Source organism: Dichotomopilus funicola, assembly GCF_033296635.1.
Source record: "Dichotomopilus funicola strain CBS 141.50 unplaced genomic scaffold C8A04scaffold_16, whole genome shotgun sequence".
Taxonomy (NCBI): domain Eukaryota; kingdom Fungi; phylum Ascomycota; class Sordariomycetes; order Sordariales; family Chaetomiaceae; genus Dichotomopilus; species Dichotomopilus funicola.
The window spans coordinates 62,060-73,569 of record NW_026944037.1 but is presented as its reverse complement, the minus strand read 5'-3'; the positions used below and the strand labels follow the sequence as shown (position 1 = coordinate 73,569).

Here is an 11,510-nt window from a genome sequence, read left to right as displayed (position 1 = left end):
CGGGCGGGTGTGAGCAACATATTCAAATAAGAGCTTCGGTGATGGGCAGCAACATGAAAGTTTCAGATCTCAAAACGTGCTCTTTCTTGCTCTCGACGGAATAGGCGTCAGAGGAACTCAACTCAATACGAGACCCGTAACCTGGTAGGTATGTGAAATATCTTGGTCTTTACCTTACAACAACAAATCCCCAGGGTGTCGGAGACTTACTCTTTCGTGACTTTTGTCTTCATCCCCCACGGGATCGGATGAGTTCGTGCATATGGGTTGGATACCCTGTCCTGTCGCCGAACGAGCTGTCCAGCTCCCTCGGCATACCTTAATTATCGACCGAAGCTGTTGAACATTAGTAGAAGTTGATATTTTCTCCAAAGCCCGGGCGACCTTCATATCATTCTACTTCGGATCGGGCCATGCCAGACATAGCAGCCGTGGCCCAGGTGTTCCCCTCCGAGTATGGGGCATCACTACGGCATCCGTATCGGTTGAAAACCAAGTCTACAATGCTGCTCTTGACAGCCTTAAGAGAAGTTCACTAGAATGTACATGTGAGATGACGTGCTGGAGAGTCTGGGGTATTTTACCCGCCTCACTTCGTCACAAACCCTCGACTAACAACGGCGTTCTACGGAGCTAGCCCTACCATATGCCCCGGTATGCACGTCAAAGTCCCAAGAAAGTCCGCGCTACGCTCTCTAGCTATTAAAAGAAAAAGCCTCGAGGCACGCAGGCCGATAGCGTTGGCCACCGTCGGTGGCTTACACTAAAGCGAGTGAGCGAGCAAGGCACTGCCCGATTCCTGATCGAGCCACGGCTGAACCGAACCGCGAACTAGGGAATTTTATCACCCCCACCTTGAGAGTATACTATAGTTCATGTTTGCCCCGAGTTCGGTTCCTTCCCCGCCTTGGTTCAGGTTTGGAAGAGCCACCTCAGCCCCTCCCGCTCCTGTGAACGGTTCAGGGGTCGGGGTGGCCTGGCTGACGCCCCCTCCCCTTTCAGTGTGGGCTTGTCTATATGCTTCCCACTATCTTGCTTACTGCGCCAGATCCTCGATGGAATGGACCGGTCAAAGATGCCAAGTCAAGGAAAAAGTCCCTCGAGTTCAGCTGGATATATCCCCCCGCCCACAAAAAGACCTCCAGCAGCCCATATCTCCGACCAATGATTCCGATGTATGATTCCGTTCGCCCTCCTTTACAAGCCTGGGCCACACCCACACCACCAAGGCGGCCGTGCCGAGTCCCGAAAGCATGAAGAGAAGTCCAATGATCAAAATTGGCACATAGACGAGACGACCGATTCTTCGTCCTAGAGGGTCTCAGTCTATCCTACCTGAACATCCGATCCACAACCGGAAAAGGAGGGGGGCGTGTGCGGAATGAATCTAGTACGGCGAGAGATTTTCAGTAGTGAAAACAAAAATAAGGTCACAAGTCATTGGAACAAGGTTACAACAGTTCCCGTTGTATGCTTCTTGACGGTTGGGTTCGTTGGCTTTACTTACCTAGCCAGCTGCTAGCACCCCTGACCTCCAACTTTCCTACTTAGTCGAGAAGGGAAAGAAAATAGAGGAGAAAACCTACATTAAAGGGACGGACGTGGGAGTCAGAAGTGGCCAAATTCACACATTGTTGAACTATCGTTATTTCACCCTTGCTCTTCCGCTGTCATCGGATCGACCAGTGACAGTAGGTTGTCTACTTCCACAAGCTGTATTCAACCTCAATTGCTATGACAACGATGGCCGTTGCCAAGGGGCGCGTTGCGGAACTGATATTGGACTGTATCCCACCACTGGGCGAAGCCTTGTCCCTATTCAAAGAGACGCAGCAGCATACAACATTGCTTCCCAAATGGCAGTAAAAAAAGAAAGGATATCAATATGTCTGGACAGTGATCCGAATATCTATAATAACAAAAGTCGCTTGCTGGGTATTTACAGCATGACGCCTACCGATGACAGCGGATCTCCTGCGCTTATCCGACTCTGTCCGACCTTCTGGTATAAATGCTGGGATATAAATAGTATGTGAAAATCCCCTGTGGCTCGGGGACGAGAGCCTGTCGCACACCTGACCTAGCGCCAGATTAAATTCCAAGCCAGTGTCAGTTGATAAGAACCAAGTGGTATCAAGATAGACCAAACAGATTGACCGACTCGGGGCGAGATGTTGAAAATCAAGGCCCAGAGTTGTGTCTCCTCCCGCTGTGATGGGACCACGTTTCTTTCGTCCATGTTTCCGACAATAGTGCATCGTCTCCGGTACCAACTCATTCCCATAGTTGCCCCTTGTGTATGCTACGATCCAGTCGTCGCTGGTGACGCCATAGGTCCCCATTTCCCCGCCTGGTGCTGAGCTTCTAGTTTCCTTCCGTATCCGTATTCCATGACGCCGTGAAATGACCAGTCAAATTAGCAAGTTATGTTTGAGGCCGTGTGGCACACAGCCAGGGGTATATGTGGAGGGGTTGCGTTTGCTCAAGTCGTCGCTGAGATTGTGGAGCGCGAGTGCTTTCCGTGTCCGATCATGGCGAAGTTCAAGCCTCCTTCTTAATCATTGTGGGACTATCACTTTTTCCGCCGGCGGTAGTGGTGCTGCGATCGTCCGAAGTATTCTCACTGCCGCCCGTCGTGGCGTTGCCAGCCCCGGGAGGTGAAGCCCCATTCCCGCACCCTTTAACCAGCTTGTGTCGCTTGATGGAGTTAGTAACTATCACCTGGCTCCAGCACATGAGGATCCTCAAAGCTTACCTTGAGGGCATCTTTCCTTGAGAACCTCTTCTCGCAGTCAGGGCACCCGAATGGCTTAACGGCCAAGTGTATCCGTTGATGCCTTTTCAGGTCGTGATTCCTGTTAAAGGCCTGCTGGCACTCGTTGCACTTGAAAGGACGTTCTGACTGCGGTGCGGGCCCGCCAGGGTGGTGGACGTAGAGGGGATGTGGATGGTGAGACATCCCGGGGTGGTTGTTGTAGTTGGATAACCCTGACATCCCGCCGACCATAGCCAGCGGCGCGCCTGGATGGTGCATGTTGCTCATCACTGGCCCCGGAACCTGACTGTAAGGGGGGTACGAAGCCATGGGCGCAACTGAATGGGTGCGTCCACCTGGATATTGCATTGGTGGGACCATCGCTGGGGTTGAGGGCGCGCCGCGGGGGACTGATCCGGAAGGCATGGTCGAAGAGGTTGTTGGCGATGGTTGAGTGAGAGGCGAGCTGTAAGAGGGGAAGCCAGATTGTTGTGGCGCTGAAGTGTGAGGGTAATATGGCGAGGTGGGCGGGCGGTAAGGCCCGCTGTCTTGTGTTCCAGCTTGCCCCGGCTGTCCTTGACGTGCTGTATCCGGAGACGGGTTCCCGAGCATAGACTGGCCGAGTCCGGACTGATTCCCCCCCTGACCACTAAGCGGGGAACCGAGGCCGTTTCCTCCCCCAGATTCATGACTGCCAGCTCCCACCGGACTCGAAAAGTTCTGCTGGCTCTGGTAAGGATGTGGTGCGGGTAAGCTCTCCCCATTCGGTGCTGACGACGAGGCACGACCAGGAAAGTGCTGGTGGGAGGGCGAAGGCGCTGAGCCATATGATGTCGGTGTTCGGTTGTAAGGGGGTTGAGCAAGGTTTCCCGAGCTAGTTGCCCCGGCGCCCGAGTTTCCGTATGTGTACGCCGAAGGCTGGGAGAGCCCTGGCGTTGGCCAAGAGCCGGTCATGTGGCCCGAGTAATACAATGGGCCACCCGTCTGCGTCGTGTGGGAGTTGCTGGCGTGGGAGCCTGACGTAGGGAAGCCGTTGGACACTGTCCCTGAAGGAGTCAGAACATTGAGACTTGGAGGAAATGTGGATTTTGCTGTGCTGGTGCTGAAGGAGAACGGGGTGGAGTTGGACGAGGGCGTCGGCGAAGGCGGCCTCGGGGCAGGAAACGATGATAGTCCGGATCCAAGACGGCTGCCCCCCGGAGTGGTGGCCATGGCCGAAAAAGGGTAACTGGGGTATCTCGTACTGTGTGTGTCAGGAAGTGGAAGTGGTCTCTGCGAGGCCACGGCTGAAGCTCCCATGCTCTTCCGTTGCTAGATGTGGCTCTCAGGGCTCGTGAAGTTGACAAGACGCAAGGAGAGCACCGTCCTGTCGTTAGTTTTGGTCTGTGTAAGTCTTCGCGTCACCGGGTGGATCCGGGCTCGTGAGTGTTGCTGGCGTCAATAGTCGAAATGAGGGAGATCGTCAGGCACCGGCGTGCTCTTGGTGTCGAAGTTCCGGCTTGCTGGGCTGGAGAGTGTAGTTGAGGAGGATGAAGTCCGGACGTAGTTGAGTGAGTGCCCCGAAAAGGCTGAACCTATAGGCGCCGGGTGGAGGACCCTCCGGGGGAGGGAGGGGGTCGCACAGCTTTAATGCTTCTTGTACTGTCCTCTTTGCCCGACATCCAGATGTTTGGGCTCGACCATGAACAAGGTGTGGAGTGTCGATCACTGTCCAAAATATGATGCTCCCGATTATTGGATATTGCAGTTGTCGAGTTTGGGGCCCTTGTCGGTTCACACTTTGGGGGTTGCCGGGGGGTGTGTGATGGGAAAAGCCGGTGGTGTCTCTTCTTGTCTTATTCCTGCGAGGGGCCTCTTTGAAGAAGGCGGGAGAGCTTCAGATGACGGTGGCCGTTTGGGGTGCCTGCGGTTGAAGTTCCCTCGTGCCTCCTGCCTCGTGCGTTCGCCGTCGCTTGTATTTATTACGAGGGGTGTGGGGGATGGGAACAACTGCCTAGAGTTTTGGGGAGCGGGAAGGGGGGGTTTTCGAGGCTAGAAGGGAGTGCTCCTAGGTTGGTTTTGACTCTGTACAACGATCCTGGGATTCCTAGGGTCGCCCAGAAGACCTTAGCGCGGGAGGGCTGAAAGACAGCTGGGAGGCTGCGAGACGAGCGGGTCTCCCGTTTTCTTTTTTGCAGTCAGGTTGGAAATTGGGGTCTCAGGAGCCGCGTCCGAATCAGTGGTTGTGAGATACACTGAACGCCGGGACCACTGGCCGGAAGTCCAGAATGGGACACAGAAAGAGTCACTACGCAAGCGGAACAAATTGGCGGTGCAGATGATTTAAGATGAACAGAAGTCGTGATCCGTCCGTCCTCCACCGGCTAGGTAGGTGCCGACTTCTACTCGTATGTTCCGTGCAGGGCAGGAACAAACACTTTGCCTAGGCGGACCCGCCCCCAACTTTGGATTCTTTCGCTGGGCAGGTCTAGGCCGGAGATTTCTGAACGGCAGAGGAAGGAACGAAGCCCAGGGTCGGTCATCGCTGTTCTGTGGTTCGTCAGGTGGCCCGACAATGTGGCCTCACGTTATCTGCTGGCTTCCACTTTTCTCAATGCCAGGCTGCCCTGGATTTCAAAAGAAGGCAAGAGTGAAGGGGCAGGTGTTCTTTTCCTCTTCTTCTCCTCCTCCTCCATCTCCTTCCTATTCCTTCTTTGTGCCCTTCCGCCTTCGATTACTGAGGCCATCGAAGTTCCGAACGCGAGGTTGCCATTTTGAGGGGAAAGGACTCAGTTCCCCGGACAAGGGGGGGGGGGAGTGGCCGGCCGGGGGAGGGCTGTCCCTTGCGTGGAAACGTCCCGTCTTTTCTCGGGCAAGGAGAGGCGTCAACAGAGGGGGAGGGGTGTTCATAGCTACGCGCTTGTCCAGAAACGTACAAGTCCCAGAAAGGTCCAGCCCAAGCAATGACCTCTTGATCCGGCCTAGCCCAAGTTTCGATGACAGTCCTCAACCATGCTACTGAAAGGGAACTTGGAGCGTGGATCAAGGTGGCACGAGGTGGATGCCATCGTTTTTTGCCTTTCTAATATCAAAAGGAAAGCGCATTCCCCTAGGCCCCGTAGAAACGGACGACTTTGATTCAAGTCTAGGGAACGGACCCTTTCTCGTGGACGGGAGTAGTGAACAAGCGGACGACCACCCGTGCCACTCGCCTGCTTGCCGCCTCGAATTCGTTTTCTCAGGGGCCTGACTACACTAATTGTCCGGGGTCAAGACCGCGTGCTTTCTTGCGTGGGATGTCCCCAGTTGCCTTAACGAATTCGCTTATCTAACAAAACGTGGCCGAAGTTCTAGAAAGCTGGTCATTCACATTTCTCCCACGAAAATGTGACCGCAAATGTCGGACGTGGGATGGATGCGCCCTCACCGAACGGCCGGTATTCAACCAGGCAAAGCGGCTTGGGGGGTTTTCCACGTCGTCTGTCAAAAAAGCATGATGATGTGTGGCAGGGGCTAGGATGCACACCGGTTGAACTCTGCCTCGTCTAACCGTCCGCGAGCGCGTTATTTCTTGAAGTGGCCGTCCATCTGGCAGGCAAATTCCTCAACAGCATGACCTGGGGGACCGCCAATCGGACGATTTTGGATCATGGAAACTCTGCGCACGGGCTGAGCAACAAGACGTGAGAACAGAGTTCTGGCTTGGTGGATGCGAGCGGGCGGGTCGCTTGCATGGTCGGGAGACCCAGGAACCAGTTCCCTGGCAAAAGCCTCAACTGGGAGTCCTGGTCGCTGGGTGTCACTTTATCCCCCGCTTGCTTGGCGTGCACCCTTGAACGAAAGACTTGCTCTCATCGATCATCTTGGGAGACGTCTGGAGGAGGTGTACTCTGTAGTTACTGTGTAGTTATTCGTATGGCACCGTCTCGTGGGCTGCAGCCTGTGATAATTCGGCTTGTCGATAAGGGCTGATGAAGGTGCCTCGAAGATTTCAGAATCAGAGGATGCCCAACGTTGGGTGCATGGAAAGGAGACACATCGCTGAAGAGAGATCAGCTGCGACTTCTCCTTTGGTCGTTGACGAAACAAGCGAGCGAACGACCTGCGCAGCGCGGCAGGATTGTGTATTATCACCCCCGTCGCTCAGCACGGGATATGCAGAGACGTTCCCGTCCCGTCTGCGTGCAGCGGCGACTGGCAGCCTTCCCATGGGACCGGCGTTTATGAACGCCCGCGCGCGGCGCAACGAAGTATCTGCTTACTTCTTGATCACGTCCTGCAGAGCGAGTGATTCGCTACGGCGTCCATGTGCTCTGCCCCTCTTCAGAGACGAAGCTTGTTTGTGTTGGACTTCCTACCCGGTGTCGCGATGGGGGCGATTTTGGTAGGCCATACGCACTCTTCTTCCTAGCGGCACAGCGACGGCATCCTTGGAGCCACCTGGCTCTCGTGGTGGTTGCTCTCTGCTGTTGTCGACTAAAACCATCCGCATGCGCGAACACGCATTCAGCTGAGGCCCGGGATTTGATTACAGGGGGCAAAAGGGGGGGGGGGGTGAAGGGACGGTGGAAGCCAGGGCCTTTCTCCCTGGTCCAACGCTGGTTGCTTGGATGGTCGACAGCTTGGACACCGACACGGGCATGCGGCCGTCTGCAACGCACTGTGTCTGGCGAATTCGTTTTTCCACAGACAGTCGCCAAGCGAGAACGACGGGTGCAAAAAGAAGCATTTGCGGTGCAGACCAAATGTGGTAATTTGTTGTTTGCGAGAGAGGAAGACGGTCGATCCTGTGTAACTCATGCAGAAAGAAGCCCTTTTGTACGGGCGTCCTTTTTTTCGAAGTAATTGAGCGAGCCGCACAGTATGTTGTCGATATCGATGGGGAGGAAGAGCCCCAAACCCTCGTGTAGAAAGACCTGAAAAGACTGCTGGAGAAAAAAATAAAACGAGACCTTTCTCCATTTGGGAATTTTTGACGAGTGGGGAAGCAGGCGGCCAACCGCGCTGGCCTTCGATCCCTAAAATCGCTCTTGACGCGGGCGACCATGAACCTTGCAGATGGGTTCTTGGTTCTTACCCCCAACTTCTCGCCTCGCTTGCCTGCCCGTCAATTTCGTTCGTGTGATCGGCTACATCCAGCAACCCCCGGACCTTCGAATGAGAAGGATGGCGTGCCGCTTGTCACACGCACTCTGACTGCGTGAATGCCCTTTTGAGTCGACTTGTGCGACTTGAGCTGACTATCCGGGAGTCTGCTTGGGAAATGCTGACCTTCGTCGTTCTGGTTTTGGCTGTTTCGGAACCGGGCGGGGGGTTGTCGACACGGCGATCTCGCTCGTTCGCCCTCTTTCATCCACCTCACTGGGGGCAGACGCTACACTACTCGCTTGCGCTGGATTTGGGCGATTGATATTAGAGCTTGTCCTGGACCCTGGAGCCGAAGCTGCGTGGCGTCAAACAAGGTTAACGGTAATCAGAGACGCTAAGATCCGTTGCGAGATCGTGGAGAGTGGCGCCTCTCAACTGGCGCGCGAACGCATGCTGATGTTCTGCGTGTTCTGGTTCCCAGGAACAACAATCTCGCCGCTGACGATCAGGGGATTGGGATGTCAAAAATAGCGACACACTAGCTCGAAAGGGTTCCGGGCCAGCGTCCGGGATGATCATTGACAGAGCGGAACCGAATGGGCTCCGATCGTTGCTGTTTCTTCACGGGCAAAATCTGGTTTGGAAATGCGTGAATTCCTTGCCATTTGATTAATCGCGCGGAAGATCAGGTACACGTAGCGATTGGGAAGTAAAAAAAAAAAAAAAAAAGGTTCTCTACCTGGCGGCCACAATTCTGGCCGCACCTTCCAGGGGCAGTGGACAAAGCAACGGAAGTTGCGATGGATCCTGGGTGTGGAAACGATATGGTCAAAAGCAGTTTGTCGCAGCAAGCCACAATGCGGGATCGTTTGGTGGACCGAAGCAGGCGCCGTTCGAGGCACGGACCTGTCCATCATCCTATCCACACAGTATCACATTTAACCTCAAGAACCGTGTTGCAGAAGAAGGAAAGATCTCCGGCCTGATGTGAAGAGCAGAACCACCACTTGAAGGTTCCAGGGGGGCCAATTCTCACCCGTCGAAACCGAAGTGCCCAGTGATATTTTGCGCGCAACACTCACGCCGGCAAACACCGTAATTTCACGACCAAAAGAAGCGAGAATCAGCCAATATTTGGCTGCATGTTTTCGGGTATTGAGGCGCTTTGTTCTCGGCACAGGTCGCCGCAGCAGAGCCCCAGAAGGCAAGAGAGCCTGCCCTATTTCGGCGACGATGGGCCCTGGACTCGGACTGCTTCATGCGCGTCTGTCGATTTGTGCAAGCGACGAATAATTCCCTAGGAAATGAGTAACCCTATTCGTAGTGTAAGTGATCCGGAACTGACTGCCCTTGGGCAAATACCAGGTTGCTTGTTGGTGGAAAAGATTGGGGTCGTGCTTTTCAGGCCGGCCGCCCAGGAGGGGCTCTTCAATGATGCTCCCTCCTTCAGCAAGACAGCTGCAACGTCCAAAGGACCGGCGGCCGTACTCCGTACAGACAGAAGTACATGCTTGGCCGCGCATGTTGGCCGCACGTGTCTGGCGCCCACACACCTCCAGCGGTGGACGGAAATGGCGTCGCTACCGGACGGGCGGGTTTGAAGCCATTCCTGGGAGCGGCGACCAAAAAAGCCACCGCCCGCCTTCCTGTTAACACCTGCCAAAACAGGACAGCTCTCCACAGATTTGACACTTTAGGCTGCAGCCAGAGGGCTCACCTTAAAAACCCGCTTGGGACCTGCATCCACCGCCCCCGATCTGAGATCTGCTGCCAGCGGGCCCGGTAGCCGCCATCAGCCGCCGTCAGTGCGGCCGGGAGCAAGCCGGGCACAAGATAAAACCCCGGGGCTTCCAGGTTGTTTTCTCTGTTGGTTTGCCGACCGACCGTTTCGGACCAGCGACAGACAGACAACAAAGAGCGAACGCCTTCTTACATAGTACAGCTCGACAAGATGAGGCAGCATTGCACATCTTTTGGTAGGACATGCTTTGCTACCGGCGAGCCGAAGCACAGATCGACAAGGACCGTCGGCTCAACCTGCTGAGAGAATGTGCTGCAACGGGTAGCGGCATCTGCAATCAACGCCGGTCACACAGTCCGAACGCCCGTCCGTCCGCCCATCAACTAATTATCTTGATTCGTGTGAGATGCGATGTTGAAGAGCCCCAACCCGGCCCACGGCCGCTTCCACCCGCTTCCGCATCCCCTTCATGCTGTGCACCCTTCCTCGTCACGGCAGTAGGCATTCCGGACAACCGAGCTCTTCACCCAGCTTTGCACGACACAAGAAGCAGCCAACTTTTCCCAACCTTTTACCACTTATCCTGCAATCGTAGCCGAGGCATCGGCCAAACTCTTGCTTTTTTTCCGTCTTGACGTCTCGGATGATGTTGATGGGCTGCTTGCCGGGGGGCTGGGTGGTGTTTCCTCACCGAGCAGGACAGACAGAGAGGGACTGGCGATCGAGGATTCGTTGGTCGAGAGAGGGGATCTTCGAACCCGGCTGACCTGTCGGGAGTCCGAGGCCTTAAACAATGCAGCTGTCATCACATGGATCAGAGTCTCTGTGACCCTACTACTATTACCCAATGCCAGAGCAGCGGAGAGTCGAGTTGGGCCGAATGTGTACGACGTCGGCTGTCGCGGTGACTCGTCGACGGGGAATTAAAAAGACAACCCGGACCATGGTGAGGGAGTACAAGAACCAAGACATCTTATCTTCTAAAACCTTCACTTGATGGGTGCAACTGCACACACACAACACACACACAGGGTTTCACATCCGGCCCCGAGACTGGTTGTGTTTGCGAGCCAGCTGTGTTAACATCTTCGGCACGAGCCGGACAGGTCTGCTGGGAAGACAAGCCTGCTGAAACGTTCTCTGACATTCGCAAGATTGCCATCCATCCATCCATCCATCCATCCCTTCATCGCCATGGTGACTCATATCACATGGGTCTCATAACGCAAGCCTCCGACGCACCGAGCACAGATAGTAGGCAAAGCAAGTCTCATTAATCGCAGTATCTCCTCACTCATGATTATCCCACATCGCCTCCATCCACAAGTATCCGACAAAAGAAAAGCTGAAAAGAAAAAAAAAGGCAGGGAGCCTAGGAGTATAAATGGAAGGAGTGGAGGTGCAATAGCAATCTGTGCAGTGCGGTAAACATCCGGCGACAGAAAACGAAACCAAAACGCGTGTAAAACGGAAAATAGGTAGGCGAATGTTAAGCAGTGTAGGGCAAAGGGGGTGTAAGTAGGGGGTATCATTCAAGTACAGACAGACTCTTCTCAACATTGGGTCGCAATCTGCTTTGGGTGTGTGCAAGGGCTGAAAAGAAACAGAAGTAGAGGTAAGTAATTGAAGAAGAACGAAGTTGAAGTAAAGTCGAACAGGAAAATGAAAAGTGAAAAGAAAATCAACCGCAAAATTAGAGGATGAGAAGGAAAAAGTAACACGAGGAAATGAACCAAGGAAATTGAAACGCAAAATAACCCTCCATCCATCCATAGCCATCGCCATCATATCTGTTCTGTCCCCATCTTCCTTCCACAGTTATTCCTCCCACAGTTCAGTTTCTTCCCATCCATCGACTCAAGGAAAAGGTAACAAAGGAAAAGTGATATATGTGAGTGGAGTTTAGTCCTTCAGACTCTCTTCCCATTCGCCCAGAGGACCACCCCC

At 54.3% G+C, this 11,510-nt stretch overlaps 1 protein-coding gene across 1 annotated transcript; it reads right to left on the bottom strand.

The window, feature by feature from the left end:
* Positions 1-2,541: 2,541 nt before the first annotated feature.
* C8A04DRAFT_26816 (uncharacterized protein) lies at positions 2,542-3,967 on the bottom strand (the record flags this gene model as incomplete). Its single annotated transcript, XM_062780059.1, has 2 exons — positions 2,542-2,697; positions 2,756-3,967. The coding sequence occupies 2 exons, from the start codon at positions 3,965-3,967 to the stop codon at positions 2,542-2,544; spliced, it is 1,368 nt and encodes a 455-aa protein (XP_062638682.1).
* Between the last annotated feature and the right edge of the window lie 7,543 nt (positions 3,968-11,510).